Source organism: Suricata suricatta, chromosome 13, assembly GCF_006229205.1.
Source record: "Suricata suricatta isolate VVHF042 chromosome 13, meerkat_22Aug2017_6uvM2_HiC, whole genome shotgun sequence".
Classification (NCBI taxonomy): domain Eukaryota; kingdom Metazoa; phylum Chordata; class Mammalia; order Carnivora; family Herpestidae; genus Suricata; species Suricata suricatta.
The window spans coordinates 63,301,082-63,326,381 of NC_043712.1; the positions used below are offsets into that span (position 1 = coordinate 63,301,082).

The following is a 25,300-nucleotide window of genomic DNA, read 5'->3' on the forward strand; positions in this document are numbered from 1 at the left end:
CTGGAGGCTGCTTTGAATTCTGTGTCTCCCTCTCTCTCCGACTCTCCCTGCTCGTGCTGTCTCTCTCTATCTCTCAAAAAAATAAATAGAAAGCATACAAGAATTAAAAAAATAAATAAATAACTTTCAATGTCCTTGGGGATTGGTAAATACATAGAAAACCAAGCAAATAGGAAAAACAAACAATAAAACAATGATTAACACCATGAAAAACTAACATGCTGTACAGAAATAATAATGTAATCAAAGTTGTACAAGACTCAGCTTCTAAGAACATAAATATAATACAAATAAAGAATACTGATCTAATCAAGGTTGTGAAATTAATTATTTTAGGATGATGGGATTTGGGGAAGGGTGTGTGTGTGTAATGGGGGCAAGAAGAGAGCTAAATCCTTAACTGCCAGAGTGGAAAGATCAACCCTGAACAGTCATGCATCTTACTGAACAACATGGACATATATACCAGATAATCAGCTAAAAGAGGTGAAAGTGGTTACTTCTGAAACAGAAGAAATACAGTAAAGGTATTCTGGGGAGGAGAACAATAAACCCAAGAGAACTATTTGACCCTTTGAATATGTGCCTTGTTAGTATAAAAAAAATAAAAATAATCAGTCAACTAACAAACAAACAAAAAGAACAATATTATTGGTCCTGAGGTTATAGTAAAATGATAACATACAACTCAGAAGGAAGAGGCAATTTAGAGATAAGGAGGAGGCACTAATCTATTAGAAAACTCCTTTTAATAAAGCACTGGCAATGACTTTTGGATATGACATGAAAAGCACAAGCAACAAAAGCAAAAATAGACAAGTGGGACTACATCAAACTAAAAAGCTTCTACACAGCAAAAAGACCCCACAAAAATCATCAACAAAATCAAAGGGCAACCTACAGAATGGGAGAAAATATTGGCAAACCACCTATCTGATAAGGGAATTAATATCCAAAACATAAGGAACTCTTACAACTCAATAGCAAAAAATACAATTAAAAATGAGTAAAGACCTTGGATACACATTTTTCCAAAGAAGATATTCAAACTGCCAACAGGTACATGAAACCCTGCTCAACATCACAAATCATCAGGGAAATGCAAATCAGAACAACACTGAGATATCACCTCCCACCTGTCAGAATGGCCATAATGAAGAAGTGAAGAAACAAGTTTTGGTTGGAATGTGGAATAAAGGGACCCTTGTGCACTGTTGCTGGAATGTAAATTGGTGCAGCCAGTATGGAAAACATTATAGAGGTTCCTCAAAAACTTAAAAATAAAACTAACATATGATCCAGGAATTCCTCTTCTGGTTTTATGCTTGAGGAAAATGAAATCACTATCTCAAAGAGATTTCTACACTCCTATGTTCATTGCAATGTTCTTTCAAAGGCCAAGGCATGGAAGCAACCTAAGTGTCCATCGATACTTGAATGGATAAAGAAAGGGCAGTATATACACACCATGGAATACTACTCGGTGCTACTTGCTATAGAAAAGAAGGAAATCCTGTCATTTTGACAACATGGATGGACCTTGAAAGCATTATCCTAAGTGAAATACATCAGAGAGAGAAAGACAAATACTGAATGATCTCACATGTTTGTGGAATCTATAAAAACCATCAAACTCACGGAGTCAGATTATAAATTGGTGGCTGCCAGGGGCTGGGGGGCAAGGGAGGTGGCAGAGAAGTGGGTGAAGGCGATCAAAGGAAACAAACTTCCAGTTACAAGATAAATAAGTTCAACAGGTATAATGTACACCAAGGTGACTACAGTTAACAACTGTATTGTATATTTGAAAGTGGCTCAGAGAATAAATTTTTAAAGTTCTCAAAACAAAAAAAATTGTAATTACATGGGGTGATGGATATGTTAACTAACGTTATTGTGGTGAGTGGTGATCATTTTGCAATATATACAGATATCAAATCATGACACTGTGCATCCTATGCAATGTTATATGTCATTTATATCTCAATAAAGCTAGGAGGGGAAAGAGAGAAAACCGTGTACACAACAGGTTTTTCCCTACACTTTGCATTGAAGTTTTTGACCTGATCTTTGCTGTCCCTCTGGTTCTTGTACCATGCATCTGGCACGTGGGCAATAGGAGGCTTGTGGAAACAGCAGGAACTAGAACTGCTTTCTAGAGAGAACAGAGCTAATGGAATAAGCAGTATCTGCTAGATGCCCATACAAGGTTACAGAGGGTGCCCAATCACATCCTGTCTCAGGGCCTTTGTCAGGATGTCTGTATCCTAGAGGTGATGTGGGAAGGGCACTGGAAGCCATAAAGAGATGTGGCAGGGGAGAAGGAGGAGATCAATGTATTTTTTGTTTGTTTGTTTGTTTTTCAGGCAGAAACCTTAAATGATCTGAAGTTTGGGAGTGAGATAGCAAAAGTGACAGTAGAACCTCAGTGAAGTTCACCAAAAATATTTCAGAACTGCCACTGCTCCCTTGTAGTCTTCTCTGAAGTTAAACAATGGAAAGAAAGGATTTGGGGGACAGAGGGAGGTTGTACTGAAAATATCACCCAAACCTATATTTTAAATGGTCAAGACATTTTCTTCTATATGACCCTCAAGATTTTTCATTTTTAAAGTTCCTTTACTTAGTGGAGCTCATATAGAACAAACTGTTTCATGTTTCAAGATTTAACAGCAAAAAAGTTTCTCCAGGCTACCAAGTGACAGTTTAAACAGGGCGGATCCCTGGGCTGGGCCAAATAAGAACTGGCTAGGAATGCGTTTCCCAAAGACCCTGGTTGGACCCTTCACAGAGGCTCTCCAAAGCTGTCCAGCCCTGGGCTTCTTGCCCAACCCTGGGTGAATGTTGGAGCTACCGCTGTGACAACTGTACGCTTTCAGTTCTCTGGGGTTAGTTTTTACTAGTTTCTTACTATGAGGACATGTCTGGTAGAAAAGCCTCATTGGGGTTGTCTGTTAATGGATTATTCCACTGAGCGCAATCATGTATGAAGACCGCCCACTGCCACAGGGAGCTAGCTGCTCAAGGAATACCTGATCTCATCTTCGAACCCAACTGCAAAAAATGCAAATAACAAGGTGGAAATACTGCCCCAGAAAGCAGACATGCATTCCAAAGACAAAGAGAAATAATTTCTGGAGTATTTATTGTTTGAGATAAGCCTACCTTGCAAAGAGAATTGATGAGAGCTTATTTCTTCTGAATATGTCCATTGACTAAGCTCCAACTTTGGAATCTGACTGCTGGGGTTCAACTCCCTGAGCCATACTTACCAGTCTGGGCACATTGCTTAATTCTCTATGCATCAAATTCCTCATCTATAACAAGGGAATAATCATAGTATCTGCCTCATAGGATTATGTGAGGATTAAATTAGATAATATATATAGGAATCACTCGACATAGTAAATGGCACATAATAAGTGTTGAAGAAATGTTAACTGCTGTTATCTTTACAACTACCTCCCCCTGTTGCTTGGGCTGACTGACTGGAGACAGAGACAAAGAATGTTGAAGGTATGGCTGCCACATGTGCACCAAAGCCTGTGGCCTGATGAGGCCCACATATGGGGGTTTAAGGTTGAATGGCATTAAAACGCAGTGCACACAAAGCGATCCATTTAAAGGAGAATGACAGCCCAAAGGAGGCATCCTGTATGACTTCATATAGAATGGGCCATTTGGAGACTATTTAAATGGTGTTTACTTTAAATGAGCCATCCTCGATGAAACAGACAGTGAATGCCTTCATTTTCCTTTTTGATTCAATCCACTTGCCCTAGACTCCCTTGCTACACCAGCTGCAAAACAAAGAGAACACGCTGTACTTGAATTAACCCAGAGTTTTTCCTCTGCAAAGGCCAGAAGCCCATCACACCACTGGATGATTTCACGGCCAGGCCGGATTCATTAGCAAGACTAACAGGGAGGGGGAAGGTTTGAAGGGGCCCAGTGGAAGTGGCACTCCCTAATGGAGCAGGCTTGAGCAGCCACCCATCTTGCCTCCCTTCTGGGCCACCCCAGAAATTTCCTGAATGCCTCTACACCATCTCCTCAAACTGGAACTTACTTAGGATAGAAAATTCTAATACTCCAATTGTCTCACTAGTAAGACAGATACACCACATCAAGTATTGTTCTTATAATCATAATAGCAGCTGCTCCAAGATTCAAATAGACATGTTCGTGTCCAGAACGGGATTGAAATTTTCTTTAAAAATGATTATATTTTTTGTAGATACGATAAGGACTTGAAATGGGTCACGTTTTAGATCACAAGAGGCAGTTTAAAATTTAGTTTTGAAAATTCTTATAACTAGAGTGTTAAAACAATTCCTTAATTACTTTATTTATCATATTCTTAAAAACTGTCCTACGAATAGTTTTAAATGTTCAGTCTTCCAACAGAGGAAGACTGAAGAGGAAAAAGGAAGAATTTGATGGAATCAGCCCATGAAGGGAGACCAAACTTTTTTATGCTAAGCCTGTAAAAAAAACCCTTTGCTCATTATTTGGAAGATCCTTTTTATAAAAAGAAAAGCATTTCAAGAGAGGAAAATTAAGATACTATAGTCATTTTGACACATCAATTATGCCTACTAATAGTAAATTAAATACAAAATGTATGAAAAGTCACTACCCGATTCTTAGAGGAGTCTTGGAAATAACTCACAGAACACACAGTAAAAATAAAGCCACCCCATCCACAACTGCCCTGCTTCTAGAGGCAAAGGCAGATAATTTATCTTTGCAAAGTTAAACATCTCACAGAATTTTTTGTTATTTAAGGAGTGATTGTTTTCCCTGATAATTAAAACAGGCACTTAAATTCTTCCTCTTAAAAGCTCTCACTTTATCTTTTAAACTCCTCCACTGTAGGTTAGACAAATAACATGAAGCATTTGGAAACATCAGATTGATACACGCTTTTACTTAACATATCAGATTTCTTTCCTCAATTCTTCTGTAGCCCCTGCTTGTTTCTTACCTCACGCCTGATTTTTTTTCTCTAGCCCCTCTTCTTAATTTAAGAATTTCCTGCCCACACTATTCCATATATCAAGCTATTTCATGATTTTGCAGTATCTTTGTACCACAAATTGTATAGGAACATGTGTATAAAAAGGAAAATGTGTGTTTTTAAGTGTATAGAGACAGATACACCAAACACAATGTACCTGTTCATATGTGTTGTGTATTTCTTATAATCTCAGTTACATGAAAAGGAGGGAGGGTCCCAGTTTGGGTTACTCTTCCTCTCTTGGCCTGCTTGTCCAGTGCTTGGGTCTTTCAGCAAACCCCAGCTCTTTCTCCTTCAGTACTTTTTAGTTGCTGAGTGTACACGTTCTGGTTTTATGAGCTAGTGCCACCCTCTTGAATACCCATGGCGTGACTGTCTTTCGTTAGTGCTTCTCTGCTGTTGCTCAAGGGCGGGAATTGGCACCAGAACAAAGGAGACAGTAAGAATGCCCTGGGCTGGTATGCACCGGCACTGCCTAACCAGGGCCATGTGCCAGGTCATGCCACCGCATCTCAAGCACTGATGCCACCCAGCAGGGCTTCAGGTTTCCTTCCCCACAACATAGTACCGCCTGCAGAACAGGACACCCCAAAGAGAATGACCTTCAAGATCATTCTTGTGAACCAGGTAAAAGAGCGCCACCTACCGAATGGAGAACACAAGTACCTCCATTGGTTTTGAGGTTTTTTTCCCCTCATGGTTAATGAACACCTAAAGGTGCATTGCACCAGGCTTGTTATTCCAAATCTCACCCACCGTTCTGACCTGTGACACAGATTACCTAGTTCCCCTTAAACTTAAGTACAAAATGGGTCAGCAAACCAGACACTAAATCATACTGCTCCAGATCGTCAGAGGCACACTTCAGAACTTTACTCACATGAGAAAATTCATGAATGTCAACCCTAAGACAAAAGTCCATAGCAAAAAGAATTGGTACGTGCCTGCTCTAATCATCATTACCCAAAAGACATCATGACGGCTTCCCCTTATGCCAAACATGGTTAAGTACAGCGCTAAGAGGGCAAGCAAGAACTAGTCAAAAGCAAGTCACAAATGAAAGAATGAGCTGACAAAGATTTAGAAGGTGCGGGGGCATGATGTGAGACCTTATGAAGGATGTAACAGAGCACAATACTGTCTCGATCACCAACAGCTTTCTAAAGAGAAAAGGTGAATGTATTCACTCTGTACTCCTATCCCTTGAAACATATGTATGTGTGCTAGCTCAGAACAAAGTTTCCTCAGTTCTAGAAACAAGGAGCTTTCTCTAGTTTGCATTCTCTCTTTGTGGTGAAAACTCTTAATCATAACCATTCCTAAACGTCTTTTACTTTACCATTTCCTTATACGTAATTCCTGGTTGCATACTGTGGGAGCAGTCTAAATAGTATTGCTCATTTTGAGCCATCAAGAGGAAAGAAAGTTGGATTTCAATTGCACACAGGAGGGTCTGGACCCTGAAATCTTGGCTTTTTCCTGGAATTTCCCCACACAAAGTCAAGAGAGAGAATGTCAGAGTTGGTCTACTGGGCAGGCCAGAGTAGCATTTTGCCCAGGATGAAGTAATGTCTACAGTCTTTTAGTTTTGCACAGAAAAATGAAATCAGATACTATGCAAGGGCACATAGAGTTTTTAACACCTTTCTCTTGTTCATATGCTTCTTCTCGTACTTTTGTAAGGAGGTTAGGTTAGTTTTGTTCATTTACATCAGGCTTTCCATGAAAAATAAGTGAAATGTTTTATTTATCTAGGAAGTAGGAGTATGCTAAATTAGACTCTACAAAAATAAAACTAAACTAAACAAAAGAATTGCCAAACAGGGAAAAATAAGAATGTAGTATGCCAGTTCTTTTTTCTTTTAATATCTACTGAGCCTAGAAAAAAGGCATAAACTCTAAACAGAAGGATAAGAAATGACCCCAAAATCATTTTTATTGCTATTCAGTAGTGCTTTTTAAATGCTCCTCCCATGAACTTTTAGCTGATTATATAGAACACATTCTTTCAAGCAAGTATTGAGCACCTATTACGTACAAAGCACTTTTTTTGGGCAATGGATCTCTATGCTTAATAGCTGAGCTACATTTTGCCAGGGAACAGAGGCCAATGATAACACACAGGCTAACATTTCTATCTGCCCAAATGAAATTATGCTGGGGAAGTTAAATAACAAAGGAGCCAAACAAGTCAATCTAAATCTATAGCTTTGATGTAGCCTTCTCGAAAAAAGGCTAGTGACTTCTGAGCTAATAAAATTCTTATGAGGTCATCATGCTGCAATCTAAACCATTAGCCTTCTTTTTATGAAGAGCGGAGAGGAATGATTTCCCTCATGTAGCAAGGACTCAGAGGTCCATCTTCTGATATCTAACCCCTGCCCAAGGGCTGCTGTCATTTTCTGTTGCTGTTATCTGCCTCATTACATTATGCTGCTCCCAGGTGCTTTGCTTCTTTCGGGAAATCAGCTGGTGCCTGGCAAATGTGCTAATCACGCTGATGCGTCACTGTGATGGAAACTGTGACTTGGGGGCCCAGTTTTCCGCTCGTGTTTTCGAAGAGAGATCATCATTTTAAAGGGCATTGTGCACAACAGGGTGGAGGTCCTAGGAGACCAATCTATAATCTAGAAAATATAACTTAGAAAGGAAGTAGTATCATCTTGTAGCCACACACCCTTTTTCTCTAAGGAATGCAGGGAAAGTTGGAAGCATTATTCCATGCTCAGGACAGCCATTTTGGGTCTAGCAAAGAGCTTTGTCAGTACTCTTTTCTGGTTGCCCTTTGGAAACCCTCAGCTGTGGTCTGCAGGGGAAATGCAGTGTTAGGTATTAGTACTAGTGTTTTTCCTGGTCTCATTCAGTCCTCCCCCAGTTTGAATTGGTAAAGTCTACTCCATGATATCACATAAGTGTAAGTGGTATGAACATAAGCAAATCCCAGTTAACATCTGCTTTTTTATAACTCTGCCCTGAATGGTTAATTCTGAAAAAAGGATTCTCAGATATATTTCTACAGGTATGAAAAGTTTCCATGAACATTTTAAAATCAATTCTTGTTCTAATTTTGATCATCTTCAAATAGACAATGACAGTCAGATATGAAAGGGTTCAGAAGGCTTTTTTCTTATAATAGGCTAGTTAATAAATATTTTAGACTTTGCGGGCCATTAACCTTTACTGCAACAGTTCAGCTCTGCCACTGTAGCACAAAAGCAGCCATAGGCAATGGCCATGTTTCATAAAGCTTTATTTACAAAAACAAGTAGTGGGCCAGATTTGGCAAGCAGGCTGGGTCATCCAGATATAACTGTGTACTGGCAAACAATTTCACAGTTCACATCTGCATTAGTGTATATGATTACATAGGGACATGCTTTAATTATCGAAAAATAATGAGAAAAGAACATAAGGATGATGTTTTTGGTGAATAAAGACTAGATGACATAACAGTATGCTGTGTAAATAAAAGCTTTACAACTCATGGAAGAAAAGTGGTGGAGAACAAGATCATCATGTGGCTCAGGGCAGAAGAAGCACAATAATCTCAACAGAGCCTTCATGGAGCTGTCGCACTACAGTCATAATGAGGGGCAATTTCATTTCAGCAAAATATTAATCTTTACATTAAATTAAGCTGCCAATTTGATTTTTATTGATTTAATAGTTTGGTCTTTGTTTAATTTATATTTTATTGTGGCTTTATAGATGTGTAAGAGTTATTATATAATAATACATAATAAATAATATCTAAATACATATTGATAATAAATATAATAACCATAGCATATGTAATATATCATAATAACATATATCATTAGCAACAATATATCCATAATATAGTAGAATATATATTATGTAAGAGTTCATACCCAGTCTTACATTTATAGTTACTAAAATATCATTCTAAAACAAATAATTTAAGTTGGCTTCAGTGAATTAGGAGATTTTCCCCCTCTAAAAAGACAAGTAATGCTAAAGTTTGAGAAACATTGCCATTATAGCTGAACTGCAGGGCCAAATTATGAATGAGGAAGTACGCAGCCTTGGTGAAGTGCGGGGGTGGGGGGCCGCAGCATCCTAGGAAGTATACTTATCACAAGGAAACCACAGCAGGCAGCAATGGAGGCTGAAGAGTCCAGGTGTCAGTGCCTGCCTGAGACTGTGGCATTCCGTATACTCCATCAATTCAGCATGTCACAGAACCACATAAGGAAGGCAGAAAATGATCCTGTGTGAGTCTAGCAGAACCTCATAAGAAGACTTGCAAAAAGACACCAGAGCCTGGATAGAGGAGCTGTGTGCTTCAGTAACCTCTCCTGTGATGAACAGACAGAGGGTTTTAGGCAGCATATAGGTGGACAGTGAATGGAATGCAGGGAAATCCATAGACTTGATACTGTCTATTGGTACATAACAGAGACAAAAGCCATGAACAGTATAAATAAAAAATACTCAAAATAAAGGTCAAAGAAAACATTGTTCGGGGCGCCTGGGTGGCTAGGTCGGTTGAGCGTCGACTTCGGCTCAGTTCATGATCTCATGGTTCGTGGGTTTGAGCCCTGTGTCAGGCTCTGTGCTGAGAGCTAGCTCAGAGCCTGGAGCCTGTTTTCGGATTTTGTGTCTCCTTCTCTCTCTGACCCTTCCGTGCTCATGCTGTCTCTCTCTCAAAAATAAATAAAATCATTAAAAAAAAAAAAAGAAAAGAAAACATTATTCTAAGGACTCAGAGGAAGAACAAGCCTTGGAAGTCCATTTACTAGACCCAAAAACGAGTTTAGCAAACTGGCATTCCCATTATGATACAAGATATAACTTCTAAGAAAAAAATAGTAAAAAACCATGAGAAGACAACAGTCTGAGACAGTGTAACAGAGTGAGATCAAAAGACAACAAAGTAATGAAATAAAAAAGATGAGGAAGGAAGAAAACTGTTACAGTAACAACTTAATCTGTATTGGAATTACTATAGAACAAAATGGAAAATGAATGTTATAGACTACTAGTAAAAAATGAAAAGGCAGGACATACAGACAGGGAGAATATATTTGCAATACATACACCTGACAAGGTTTATATCTAGAGTATATAAAGTATTATTACATTCTAATAATAAAAACAACCAAGAGCCCACATTTAATAAATGAGTGACTTAAAGAGATTTTTTATTTTTTTTAACTTTTATTTATTTTTTTGAGAGACAAAGAGAAACAGAGCATAAGCAGGGATGGGGGGCAGAGAGAGAGACACAGAATTGGAAACAGGCTCCAGGCTCTGAGCTGTCAGCACAGAGCCTGACGCGGGGCTCGAACTGTGGGATCATGACCTGAGCTGAAGTAGGACAATTAACCAAATGAGCCACTCAGGCACCCCTGTCCTTTGTTCATTTGTAAGTGAGCCACACAAATGTGACCAATTTTTAAAAATAAAAATTTAACTCTTATTATTTTTTAAATGTTTATTTATTTTTGAGAGAGAAAGAACATAAGCTGTGAAGGGGCAGAGGAAGAGGGGGACAGAGGATCAGAAGCAGGCTCTGTGCAGACAGCAGAGAGCCCGACACATGGCTTGAACTCACAAACTGCAAGATGGTGACTTGAGCGAAAGTCGGACACTCAACCGACTGAGCCAGCCAGGTGCCTAAAAAATAAAATTTTTATATGTATTGTTTTGTTTTGTTTTGTCTTGACTTTGGAAATCAAGTAAACAGTCACTGAGGCCTTCAGCACATGCATAAAACTAGTTTCTGATACAAGAGATCTCATAAATCAAAGATAACACTTGTTATGATGAGCACTGAGTAATGTATAGAATTACTGAATCACTAGATTTTATACCTGAAACTAATATAACACTGTATATTAACTATACTGGAGTTAAAATAATAAATTTAATTTAAAAGAAGGAGAGGGCATCTGGGTGGCTCAGTCCGTTGAGCATCCAACTTCGGCTCAGGTCATGATCTCATGGTTCGTGAGTTTGAGTCCCACGTGGGGCTCTGTGCTGACAGCTTAAAGCCTGGAGCCTGCTTTAGATTCTCTGTCTCTCTCTCTTTCTCTCTCTCTCTGCACCTCCCCACCTCTTTCTTTCACTTACTCTCTCTCTCAAAAATAAACATTAAAAAAAATTTTAAGGGCATATTACAAGTCAGCAAGAATCTAATAAATGATCTTGGAGCAACTGGCTTCCTATTCGGGAAAAGAATGTTTAGTTCTCATTTCAGATCACTGACCAGAATAAACTGCCAACAGATTAAATTACAAAAATGAAACTAAAATTTAAGTTAAAATATTAGAACAAAACAGGTGAATCTCAGAACAACAAAAGACATTCTAAGAGAAATTTGATAGCTTTGACTACATAAAAATTAAAATCTCCTTCAGGCCAAAAACATTATATGAAATTAAAAAGCATATTATAAACTGGGAAAATACTTTCCACAAATATCATAAGAGATTAATATCTTTATATCATTTTATTTTATTATTTTATATAGGAGATGAGCTTACAGATTTGTTGAATGTAAGTTTTATGTGATGAAGGGAGCCCTCATAAGGAAATAAAGACCCCAAAAAATCCTTAGCCAGTACACTTCTGTGCTACATTTGAAGAAGAGTGGACAGTCAGCTCAGGAACAGCTAGAGGGAAGAGATACATAGGACAAGGGATGTGGAAAGGGGCACGGAGCATCCAGGCCTTCTCCCTCCATCTTCACGTTTGCTAATGTGGAGGCTCCAATGTCTTTATTTTTTTAAAGACCCAATTGAATTAAAAGATGAAACAAACTTTTAAAAGCTTCACTAACGCTTACTTCTTGGAATAAAACTGGGCAAAAGAAGTAATAGTTAATTAATGAAAATAGTTAAGAAACCTACGAGGTCATGTGGAACCTCACTGATAATCGAGGCCATCCAATTAAAGAGAGACTTTCTCTTGCCTCTCAGACAGGTGAAGCTCCCCTCAGGGCTAGTGATGGGTATGGAAATTGGTGCTACCTTTCTGGAAAATAACTTGAGATGAGTATCGAAGACCTTAAATACGTTCAAAACTTTTGACTCTATAGTTCTCATTTTATACACACTATCTCCTCAGGAATTTAATGCAACTTTATTCATAACAGGAAAAAACCCCTGGAAATAATAAAAATGCCTGATAATGTGGAAATGTAAAATAAAATCTGCTATACAACAAAATTATTATGCAGACATTAAGATCATATTTTTTGAAAAATACTTAGTGGCTTGGAAAGTATTCAAGATACAGAACAAGTTAAAAAAGTGGAATAAAAAACTCTTACATGCTATGATGACAATTTTGAAAAGATAACACATATTATACATACTGATTTCGAACACTGGAGGGAAACACAGCAAAATGTTAGCAACCATTTTCTCTAAAGTTATTTTGTATTACTTCTGCTTTTCTATACATGTTAAAGTTTCTATATTAAGTACATGGGAGGAGACACCATATTTTAAATGAAGAAATAATACAATTACAAAAATTTTACCTGGCGTCAACAGACTCTGGATCTCAACTGAAATGTTAGTTATTGCAATAGGCAAGTGACTCGCAGACAAAACCTTGATGCGTTAGCACTTGCCTTCCCTCTTCCTTACACACCTTTGGTGCAGAATGAAATCTGCAGTGTGCGGAACAGATGCCTTAGCAGGACACCTCCAGTGGGCCAGCCAAAAGTTCTATCGCTCAGTGGAATGAATAAGCTGGTGCAGGCTCCGTGACTGAACTGCAGACACCCCAATTGCAATGGTGTTTCCACGATATACTTGCCTGCGCAAAAGTCTTCAACCAAGACCACCCACTTATGGCCCATAAACCACTAGGTGAAAGCAACTGCTAAAATAATCTAGGAATTGATAACTCTGGCATGAAGAGCCCCGTATGCTCTGTCCAGACTCCCAAATGTCCCTCCCCATATTCTGCTGTTTTCTCTGGCAAAATGTTTTTTGTATGGTCATTTCAACGCAACTAATAAAGGAGCTCTTTAAAGTTGAGAAAAACATTGCGTACTGGATCCTGGGTCCAGCATGTGTGCAATACAGAAAGAAGCACAGAACACATGTACAGTACCTTCCCGAAGCTGTGTTGGCTTGGCAGAATTTTCCCCACTCATTAAAACGACAAAAGATGCAGCTGCTCGAACTGTAGCCTGCCATGTTGACATGGCAACGGGTGGCTCCTGGCATGGAAAAAGGGCCCTGTTGTTTATGGGAGATCCCATAGTATAAACACATGGCCTGCATAAGAAAGACAAAGAGACAAAAGGGGAGAATCTTTAAATGAGTTGTCACTTTTCTCACCACCACAGTAGTGAAGGTTACGTTGAGCTTTTTAAAGAGAAAACATTTGAGGCTTTGTAGTTGACTGGTTTCAAAGCGTTTTGAAGTGAAACTGCCAAGGGCTGGCTTTGTGAATAGTGGGTAGTAACTTCTCCCAAATGAATTACTTAAATATGTAGAGTTTTTTACGGGAAAAAAAAATTTTTGGACACAGTTTTAAATACTATTCTGCCAATTTAAAATTTATATTACTCTTGCCCCTCCCTTTAGGCCCTTATGCCTTCAAAAGAAAAAACAGGTTTAGAGACATTCTTGCAAACCTTTTGGAAAACATCCTGGAAAAGAAAATATGGTTGGAGATCACTGAGATATTAATGTTTGGAAAAACAAGCTGGTGGTCTCAAATCCAGTTGCTGGCGGGCAGATATCCCCAGTCTTGGAAACCACCATCTCAAATGGAACCCTTGTGGAAATCCTTGTGTGGAGGCCAAGAACAGGGGTTGGCATATAAACAGGACTGTAGGTCACAACAACCAGGCTGTGATGGGAAGGCCAAATAGAGTCATTAGGAAACCAAATAGTATGACGTTTGGGCTTGTTCTGCTACAAAATTTCAAACCCACCCATACCAAGAACGATCCTTCCATTATTAAATCAGAGGACAGAGATGGAAAAGATCTTAGAGATCAAAGGAATCTATTCTTTCGGCATCAGATTTAAAGGTACAAGACTGACCCTCAGGGAAATGCCTTAAGCAAATGTCTCCACTTTTTTGCTTTTCAGGAATTATGACAAACATGACATAGTTTTAACCAGCTTGATTTATAGAGGAAAGGAATAGAGCAGGGCACTAACTCTTTTGGGTAAACTGGTTTTCCTTTTTCATCAATATCATCATGACTGAACATTTATTGTGTTCCTATAATGTGAGGAACACATGAATGATGTTCCTACTCCATCATTCAGGGCCCAGTAAGGAAAGACATGCCAGTCTAGATCTTAACAAACAGAGGTCATTTAACATAGGCAACTGGCTCTACAAAAGATAGAAGAGCCAAGAAGCCGAAGGGAGGAAAGTGAGGCAACCCAGGGACTAGTCCCAGCGGTAAATAGCCATGCATCCTCAGGTTGAAGGAGCTGGTGTTATTGGAGTTACTGGGTTGCAGTGCCAGGGGTCATCCGGCAGAAGCCAGAGGCACAGTGGGGACTGTCCAATGGATGCTGAGACCAGGGGAGAGAAGACTCAGTCACTGCTGGAGATGCCAAAGGAAGCAGGGAGGAAGGAAGAAATATCTTGTTTCTCACCAAATCCTGCTCTCAAATTTTCCACCAGTGCCCCAAACCATGGGCCAGACCTAGTAGGAAACGAAGACAAGGCAGCCTGGGAAATGAGGTTCCTTGTCATCCAGGGATCACAGGAGGGCAGAAATTGGACATCAGAGCAAACAGGCAGCTGCAACCTACCTACCCTAGCAGCGTAGATGCCAGAGTGCTCATACGTCCAACACGGGGCAGGGAAAGATTAGAAACAGGCGTATGGTCCTGGCCAACTTATTAAACAGCTGTGAGAAAGTCCCTTGACCTCTCCAAGTCATAAGTTAAATGGGGATGGAGGACAGAGAGCTGACCTCTATTCTGGGCCATAAACATATGCTTCTGATTCCAAATTTATAAAGCTAAGAACAAAGGTAAATTTTCATAGAAGGCCCAGAATCTCCCACCAATGAGTTCTGAACTCCCAATTTGGCCTCCTTGGACAACCTTTAGTTGACTTAATCTTGGTTAACCATCCAGCCTTGGGCTGTTGAAAAACCTAATGAGGTTCTCCCAGCTTCCTCCCAGGTGGGGCTGGTAGTGGTGGGTGCATGATAGGAGAGGTGTTGTAGCACCTTAAGTAGCTCAGGGAGTTGGGGTTCAAGGTATGCCTACTTCTCAAAATTCTATTAACTGTTTTGCTTTTTCCCCAAAAGTCCATCTTACAGGAAGGTGTCAAGGAAGAAAAGTATCATCAATGGAAATGGGGTGTATTCCCACCAGCCAAATGGCAGGTGTAAACTTGTTTCCTCTGACTATGGCAGACATTGAGAATCAAGGCTTTCTTCCTCACTGAAGCAAAATGGATCCCACAACTTTTCTCAGTTCAAGAGCTCCTGGAAGCCACTTTTGATCTAAGTAGACTTGTGGAGTTAAACCTATTTGTGATATTTACAAGGAAGTGACAGACCCTTGCCTGGAGATCTCCTAAGACTTTCTCTGTCTCATGCAAAGGGGGAGCTGATCTCATATTATGGTTTTAAGTTCTAGGTACTTAGACAAGTCTGAAAGCACCTGTGCTCTCTTCCTATTGTGCTCAGCACCTGGTTTCTGTAGGGTGACTTCAGTGTTACAAGTCTCCCCTTCCCTGCACAGGGAATGAATCCTCCCCAAAAGACTGGATTGCCAAAAGGGATGCTCTCCTGCTCCCTAAAAGGTTGGGCTAGAGCATATTATTATGTATTCCACCTGTGCCCCAAGGCTTCTCCATCAGCTTGCATGCCTCTTCCCTGAAGAAACAGATTTCAGATGTTGTCATAACTGAGAAACTCTGCAGAGGAACAATCAGAAGGTTTTAATGATCTACTGAAGGAGAAGGAAAGGAAAGCCACTCTGAGGTAGCTGCTTTCAAGTTGGCCCCCAATAATCTCTGCCTCCTGGTATTCATACCCTATGGAGTCCCTTCCCACATCGTGGTAGGGTTTGTCTGTGCAACCAATAGGATATGGCAGAAAAGATGTCATTTCTGAGATTAGAGAATTTAAAAATCTGTGGTTTTCATAAAACCTCTCTCTCTCCCTCTCTCTCTCTCCCTCTCTCTCTCTTTCCCACCCTCCCTCCCTCTCTCTCTTTCTGCCCCTCACTGTCACTTGCTCTGGGAGGAACCCAGCTGCCATTCAAGACAGTACTCATGAAGCCTATGGAGGGCCCCATGTGCTAGAAACAGAGACCTCTGCTGTACAGTCAGGGAGGACCTGAGGCCTGTCAACAACCATGCAAATGACTCTGGAAGAGAAACATCCAGCTGAGAAGCCTGTGGCCCTGACAGATAGCTGACTGCAACCTTGTACGAGATGCTGAGCCAAAACCACCTGGTTAAGCTACTCCTGGATTCTTAACCCTCAGAAACCCTGTGAGATAATAAATGTTTGCTCTTTTAAGCTGTTAAGTTTGGGGTAATTTGTTGTGCAGCAATAGATAAGAGAATTTTCTCAGATTTCTGGCTCAGGTGATAAGATGGAATGCAAAGCTATTAAGCAAGAAAGGAAATTCAAGATGAAAAGCAAGGTCACAGGAAGGGACAAGGAAGAAGAAGAGTTCCTATTTAATTTGCCCGCACAGGGCTTTACCCTATGGCAGAGGACCCTTGTACGGGCACAGAGATCATGATTTTCTAACTACAAACAGTACACTGTTCAGCAATGTGACTGTGTTAGAAATCAGACGATCTTAGAAAACTGAGGAATGATGGGTTTATGAACTAAGTACTGATGCTGCCGGCAGATCTGAGTCTGCGTACCACCCACAAATCAGGGGGTTTGTTGGGGAGGAAATCCTTCCATTGGCTGGATTTTTAAAAAGCCTTGGTATCAACATCCTTTCCTCTCCTGTTCTCTATTACTTCCCCTCTAAATGGTCTAGTTCTAGGTATTTTATTTTAGGGTTCTGTCCTGACCTCCCTGGAATCCTCCTGAAGGCTCTTCCTGTCCTATTGTCCCTGGGTTCCCAGACTCCCCGCCAAGGGAATTAGCTACCCAGCCAGGCCCCCAGAAAGCTGCTGCCTCCCACCCCCCACTGTTCTCACAATCCTCTTCTGCAACCTTCTCTTTACATGGTGGGGTATCCTCACCACTAGAATCTATGTGTTTTAGGGGCACCTGGGGGGCTCAGTCAGTCCAGCATCCAACTTCAGCTCAGGTCATGATCTCACAGTTTGTGGGATCGAGCCCCACATTGGTCTCTGTGCTGACAGCACAGAGCCTGCTTGGGATTCTGGGTCTCCCCCTCTCTCTGCCCCTTCCCTGCTTACACGTGCTCTCTCTCTCTCAAAAATGAGCATTAAAAAAAATTTTTTTTAATCTATTTGTTTTCTCTCTAACTTTCTACGGAGGCCACTTTTAGGCAACAGGATTGAGCAATGGAATGTAGAGGAAGGCAAAAGGGCCCACAGCAACCACCTGGCTAAATACAAACAGGCCCCCCAGGTGACAAACCTCAAAATATCCATGGGCCCAAACTGACCTATGGGCTACTTACAACCAGGCACAGGTATCAAAAAAAAGAGAAATTCCATATGTCTCCATACCTCTCACTTTCACCCTTAAAATACAACCCCCACCCAGAGCCTCGATGCAGAGAGTCTCTCCTCTGCTGTCCTGCCTTCGGCTCTCCTGCAGTGTATTCAATAAACTTCTATCTCCTTTGTTCTGCTTTGGGTGAATTCATTCACTGCCCATGCCGCCTGCCCTCACCCTGTTGGGGCCCCACTTTTGAGGATCCCCCCCATCTGACTGGGAGAAACACCACACTTTCCCCTTGGTCTCCAGAGCTGTAACTCTGAAAGTGGAAAAGCCCCATCCATAAATATAGCCGCGTCTGATAGAAAACTCCATTGCTTTCTTATTGGAATGCTTTCACTAATACGAAAATAATCACCATAGTGGGAGGTCCTGGGCAAAATTTCTTGAAAGCCCAGATTACCTTTGTGCTCCCAGTCTCCTCCTTCTTAGCCTTTTCTTCTTTCTCAGTTGCAGCCTCTCTCCTTCCTTCCCAACATGCCAAAACCAAGCACCAGGGACCTTATAAGCAATGACCCTTTAAGCATTTACATCCTGGTATCCTTATGCACATTGCATGTCCTAGTGCAAATATCTAATACAATTTAAAGTTAAGTAACTATATTTTAACAGAGATGAAAACTTTAACCTCTGGATAAAACTCTAGTGGTGGAATTTGGGGCAACCAACAAAAAGTGGAGAATAAATGAACGTAGGGACTTCACTGAATCATGAAAATCTTACTCCCCACCTAGTGATTCAAGAGTAAGGATAGCTCCCATCATGCACACCTACAAACAAGAACTACAGAGAACTGATCTCCAGTCCCCCACCCCTGGTGCCCCAAGAGGGGAGGAAAATCTATGTGCATTTATAAACATGCTCTGCAGCTATCTGGAAGTGTAATCACTGAAATAAATGCAGCTGTGTTTATTCAACATGCACAGCCTTGCACCTCGGCCATGTTGCTAAAACGATGTGCAGGCGCCAGCCTCCAATGCTTAGAACTTCATTATTTCCAGACTGAACAATTCCTTCTAGCACACAAAGGAAAACTCTCCCACACCAGGGCTCATCCCACATGCCCTGGGATAGCCACCCAATGAAAGACTTCCTGGAGAGCTCAGTTACTGCAGAGGAGTTGTGGGGGTGAAAAGGAGGACACTGAAAATCAGAAAAAGAACAAGGTAAGACAGCATGAGAGCAGTCCCATGACTTGCTACCATTAAAGAGCTTCTAAGCTGTGGGGCGCCTGGGTGGCTCAGTTGAGCATCTGACTTCAGCTCAGGTCATAATCTCACGGTTTGTGGGTTCAAGCCCTGTGTTGGGCTCCGTGCTGACAGCTGAGAGCCTGGAGCATGTGTGTTCGTGAAGTGGTCAAACAAGGATGAGACACAATAACTATGCTGCTATGGGCTGGATGTGTCCCCTCAAATTCCTATGTTGAAATCCTAATGCCCAATGTGACTGATGGGATTACAAGGTGGGGCTTTCGGGAAGTGCTTAGGTCACATGAGGACAAGGATCTCATGAAGAGATTGATACCCTTAGCTCCTTAGCTCCATCCCCAATGTGAGGACACAGCCAGAAATCAGAACTCTGCAACCCAGAAGAGGCTGACCACGCTGGCAACCTGATGATCTTGGACTTCCAGCCTCCAGTACAGTAAGAACTAAGTTTGTGGCATCTTGTTATAGTAGTCCAATGGACTACAACCTATGCCTTCCAAAGTAAGAGGTGGGCAAACACTCCCAATGCTTGCTGATTTTCTTAAGGAACCATCTTATAGATAGAAGATAAACTTCTAGATAGAAGGAAAACTTGCAGAGGATTGATTTCAATATATTTTCTTCAGGTGATGACTATATGCATTTGTCTTTTTGCAGTCGGGGTGCAAAGGGGGTTATTCTTAAATAACATTTCAAATTCCACCACTTTCCATAAAATCATGTTTTCAGAGACTTGGTACCACCATTCAGTGACTGGGAAGAGGGCTGCTTCAGGAGAAGCAGACAGGAGGTAAGGAGGCTGAAGCTGCCATGGGTGTGGCTTGTTGGGGTGTTTTCCCATAATGAGATACTGATCTGGTCACTGGAGGCCAGGGGGCTGCAGATGTAACAGTCCCGGTGGGTTAGATTCTCTCATAAACTTGCCAGGGTAACAAAGTCTTCAGTCCTCTTCCAGTTCCTTACCATCTCTTCCCCTTCTGGCACCTGATCTTTTGTAAGACTCCATGTTCTCCTTTAACCCAAGTTATAGGCAAGCAACCCTCTTGCTTTCTTGTACCACAAAAACCAAAAGCCAGACTACTAAAATAGGAAATGTCAACTACGACTCATTCTCTCCCCGCAACTACACACACTCACCTTCCCCGTTATATTCTTCTTCATGGCACAATTACTGAAACCAGGATCTATCAGTCATACTGGGCATGTGGCAGGTGCGAGGAGAATGCTACTTTGACTTGGATTTTGTGTACAAAATGAAACTGGACTGAAGGGAAGTGACCTTGAGTCAGAAATTCACCACTCTTTAGCACAAGTGTTTTGGGTGCAAAATAGGCATGTTGTTTATAAAGGAAAAGACAGTATTTCTCATCTGGAAGTCTCATCTGGAGATCCGAGGATGAAATCTCTTTTTAACACATGAGAAAATTAAGCTCCGGAGAAGTAAAATGACTTACGTGAAATCACACAGCTAATGGGCAGCATGGCTTGGACAAGTCCTCAGGTCTCCTGACTCACTTTCCAGCTTCTTTCCAACGTACAACGCTCTTTGGCTATAGGTCATTGTGATTTGTTATTTCTGTTGATGTTTGGTTATTTAGGGTTTTTCTGTTTGGTTGGTCATCAGGGTTAACTTGGGTAAATTAAGACAGTCCATCATTGCCTTTTCTCCTGGGATTCCAGGAAACAGAGGTAGATCTAGAATGTCAGCAAGGGGAGAAAGAGGCTAAAGTGGAACGCCTGCAAACATTTTCAAGTTTGGGACTATCACCTCCTCCTCTTACAATGATATCACACCATTAATGTGCATCTCCACCTCAGTCCTCATGAATTTCGTATTGTTTTCTTGAAGCAAGCAAGAAAAAAAAAGGAATAACTGTAGAAAAGTTCCTTTTAGACCTGAAATCTCTTCCAAAAGATCTTCTGCTCAATTCTCTTAAATCTTTCCTTTAGTGAGATATTAAACATTGAAACTACTTTGGGGGGGGCAGACATGTTTTAACATCTGGTTTTGATATCAAACTAAAAATACTCCAGAAATCTACATCTTCTTTGGTCCAATAGCTAAATAATGAACATAATAGAAAAAAATTATTCTCTTTAGTATCTTGCCAACTTCATTCCAGTCTTGTCTAAAACAACAACATAGTGATGTAAGGACTTAAAACTTTTTAATATTACTTTTAATTACTGTGTATTTTCCTAGTCAGTTTTCTTATCTTTAACGATAATCCAAGTGGAGTTTTAAAAATAAATTTCCTATATTTAACTGAATTTCCCCTCCGTTCAATTCATGTTCAGTGATGTCATCAGCTTAAACCCAGATTATCTACAACACTTGGCTGATTCCACAACTTTTATAATGATCCTAAGAGAAAAGGGAATGGGTTACCAGAGAGAATGCTCTGGTTTTAAATAACATTTTATTCAGTGGAAAAGTAAAGTAAATGGAAACATACATAAACTTTGAATTAAAGATTTCCATTTATTTTTCTCCCCTTAAATGTATTTATTTTGAGACCCAGAGAGTGCAATGGGAGAGGGACAGAGAAAGAGGGAGGATCTCAAGCAGGCTCCACACTGTCAGCACAGAGCCCATGTAGAGCTTCAACTCAAGAAATTGTGAGATCATGACCTGAGCTGAAATCAAGAGTCAGATGCTTAACCAACTGAGCCACCCAGGCACTACTTCTTTAAAAAAAAAAAAAAAATTTTTTTTTTTTTTAAATAAAGAGAGAGCATGCTTGCACTCTAGCAGGGTGGGAGGTGGGCAGATATATGGGGCAGGATTGGGGGCGGGGGAAGAGAGACAGAGAATCTTAAGTGGACTCAGGGCTTAACCTCACAACCATTAGATCATGACCAGAGCTGAAATCAAGAGTCCAACACTTAATCAACCGATCCACCCAGGTGCCCCTAAAGATTTTCATTTCTTAAAGTTTCTTCCTTAGGTATACTAAGGATCTAGAACCAAAAAGATATTAAATCCCCTTCCTTTACAGCTGAATAACAACTCCTTAACACATTCTTGACTAGTCCCCATTCCCAAATAGTTCTTTAAAATATTTTTAGAGGGTGCACACACTCACGCTACACAAAGTAAACAGGGTTTTCAGGAAACACGTTGTATGGGATTGTAATACACATGTTTGTTTCGGCAGTCCTTTTTTTTTTTTTTTGTAAAATTTTAGTATTTATTTTTGAGAGAGAGAGAAAGAATACAGATGGGGAGGGGTGGAGAGAGAGGGAGACACAGAATCCAAAGCAGAGTCCAAGCTCTAAGCTGTCAGCACAGAGCCTGATGTGGAGCTCGAACCCACAAACCATGAGATCATGACCTGAGCTGAAGTCAGATGCTTAACTGACTGAACCACCCAGGTGCCCCTCAGCAGTCCTTTTTCAATGTCACCCATAATGACTGAGGTGAGAAAGAGCATTTCAGTTCAAGAACTTCCATAATCCCACAGTGGCTAAACCAAGATAGGAAACTAGTTTTCACACTACCAGATACCTCACTTTATTTTTTTTAAATTTTCGTTAATATTTATTCACTTTTGAGAGCGAGAGTGAGAGAGCGAGAGCAAGCATGAGTAGGGTAAGGATAGAGAGAGACACAGAAGCTGAAGCAGGCTCCAGGCTCTGAGCTGTCAGCAGAAAGCCTGACGTGGGGCTCAAACTCATGAACCATAAGATCATGACCTGAGCTGAAGATACTAATAGACAGAGCCACACCGGTGCCCCCAGATATCTCACTTTAGAACTAGAATAATAATGGGGGGAAAAGTAATTACTGACAATTACTGGAAGAAATACTCTTTTATAGCCTCAAATATATTTTTAGTTCCCCAGAAAACATGGTCACCTGATAAAAATCTCCCTTACAAAAGGGAGATTTCAAGGTAGAAAGATGGTGACTGCTTTCCAAATTTGAAGTTTATTTTTTTAATAAAATTATTTAGATCAGGTTTAGATTTATTTTTAAAAGTGCAAAGATAATACACAGATTTCCCACTTATCCCATACTCATTTTTATTAACATCTTCCATTAGTGTATTTGTCACAACTGATAAACCAATATTGATACATTATTAACTAAAGTCTGTATTTTATCAGGTTTCCTTATTTCTCCCTAATGTCCTTTTTCTGTTCCAGGATACACTATTTTTATCTCCTTCATGTCTCCTTTGGCTTCTCTTGACTGTGACAGTTTCTTAAGGCGTTCTTTGTTTATGTTGGCCTTGAGAGTTTTGAGGAGTACTGGTCAGGTATTTTTTTGAATGTCCCTCAACTGGGATTTATCTGATGTTTTTCTCTTGGTTACATTGGGGTGATGGGTTTGGGGGGAGGACAATCACAAAGATGTCATTCCACCACATCATACCAAGGGTACACACTATCAACATGACTCATCACTTTGATGTTAATTTTGACTTCCTCCCTGAGGGGTCATGTTTGTCAGGTTTTTCTAAGGTAAATTTACTCATTTTTTAGTCCATACTTAGTAAGAAGCAAGGAGTTATGTTCCATCTCCTTGAGGATAGAGTATCTACATAACTTGGACAATTTCTGTACATTAGATTTGTCTGTTCTCCACCATTTTGTTTATTCAAATATTTGTATCAATGTGAACTGATGAATGTTTATATTATACTTTTGGTCATCATCCAAACTATTCTGCCTTGTTGCTCAGCTTTGGACATTTGGAGTTCTTTCAGATGGCTCCCTGGACTTTGGGCATACACCCGCAATTGCAGGCTACTGCTGCTGCTATTTGAGCGCTTCCTTATATTCTGGCACTACTAGAGTCCCAGGCTCATCTTGTCTCTTTCCTCCAGCCCTAGCCATTCCTCCACGAAGCCCTGGTGTCCTTACTGGAGAACGGTAAAAACCAAGATCCAGTCACTGTGTTTCTAGACCCTCTTAGCTGACAAGCAAGGAGATTTATGCTTGCATGCTAATCCTTGGAAAACACCTATTTATAATTTCAGTATTTCTGTATACAACCATCCGTATCATCTTAAGCCAAACCTAAGTTTATAGTGATGTCTCCAATTCTAATCTCTCACCACATAGACCATTCTAGCATCCTCCCCTTACTCTCTACAACCTCCCACTTCAAAAGTAGGAAACCTGGCTCCCAGGTTTACATACTTGACTTAATTGCTCAATTCCGGAAGACATGTATAGTGGTCCTGGACTTGTTAACCTGTATCCCATGGGAAATACCTTAATCAACTACAGCACAGTATTGAGGTACACTGCCTCTTCCCTTTAGTCTTACAGATTCTGCTCATTTCCAAAGTGACAGGTCAGCACCTTCTCCCCCAACTCCCGTCAGCAAGGTTGTTTCATACATTTTTAATACAGTTAGACTGTTTGGTCACAATTTGCATTCCATCCTGGGATCCTCTGATCTCCTAAATGATTATTTATTTATATATTAGCAGACTAAATAATTCAAGTTTTATTTTCAACATGGGCAGGGGGAGGGTAGCAAGGGGAGAACCTGCTGATACAACTCGAAAGAGAAAGTAACAATTTAGAAATTTTCTTAAGTTTCTGTCTAATATCTGCTTAAAAATAGAAATTTGTTGAAAGCTAATGTAATTATTTTTTAAATGTATTGAAATCTTTGCATGTGAAATGGACATGGTAAAGATCAAAAGTAAGACACATAGTTCCCTCTTATAATTGAAACATGGGTTTTTCTAGGAGCTTTCAGTAACTTTATTCAATTTTCCTAACTGTAAAATGAGAACAAAATATTTCTTATCCAGGACCAAGAATTTATGGTAGGTATGCGAATAGTATTCTGCCACTCAAGAATAAAATGTTAGTTGTAATAAATGCAGACTCAAGCCTTGGAGAAAATAAGCTCTACCCAATTATATTTTCCACACAATAGTAAAATTTTATATTTTTGCACAATTATATTCATAAAGTCTAGTAACCCTGATAATTATTATCTGATCTTATCACTGGGGAATTTTTTCTGTCTAGCAACCTGGGATCCTTAGGCATTTTGAAGTCCTTAAACTATCCAAACAGTTACTAATATATACCTAGATTTATTCTTAAGCCTGTGGGAGAGTTTAAAAAAATTTAGTGGCCATAAACTACCCCCCCCAAAAAAAGACAAAAGGGAGAGTAAACATCTTTTGAGGATTTCTTTTTTAAAACAAAATTTAGTATCCTTGTAAGGCTGCATGAATGCCACTTATTTACTAACAGATCACCACAAACTTCCAAGGATACAGTTTAAACTCCTGCTATGATCATGCATTTTACTGAATTATCAGAAAAGGAAATAGTACAAGTATATTTACCAAAACAACCTTCACAGGAAGAAGATATGCCCAGGCGCCCCTTCAGTTCCTTTACAGAACGCAGCTATCCACACATACAGTGTGGATAATGTACTTATCCATAACTCATTCCTGCTTG

The 25,300-nt window shown here is 40.2% G+C and overlaps 1 protein-coding gene across 2 annotated transcripts in view; it reads right to left on the reverse strand.

Annotated features, from left to right (window-relative positions):
* The window catches only part of AOPEP (aminopeptidase O (putative)), a 333,459-nt gene that overhangs the window by 272,259 nt on the left and 35,900 nt on the right, over nucleotides 1-25,300 (reverse strand). For both annotated transcript variants that reach the window (XM_029919477.1, XM_029919478.1), the window contains one exon: nucleotides 13,112-13,278. In XM_029919477.1, coding sequence (XP_029775337.1) covers nucleotides 13,112-13,278 — 167 coding nt within the window. The remainder of the gene's footprint in view (nucleotides 1-13,111; nucleotides 13,279-25,300) is intronic.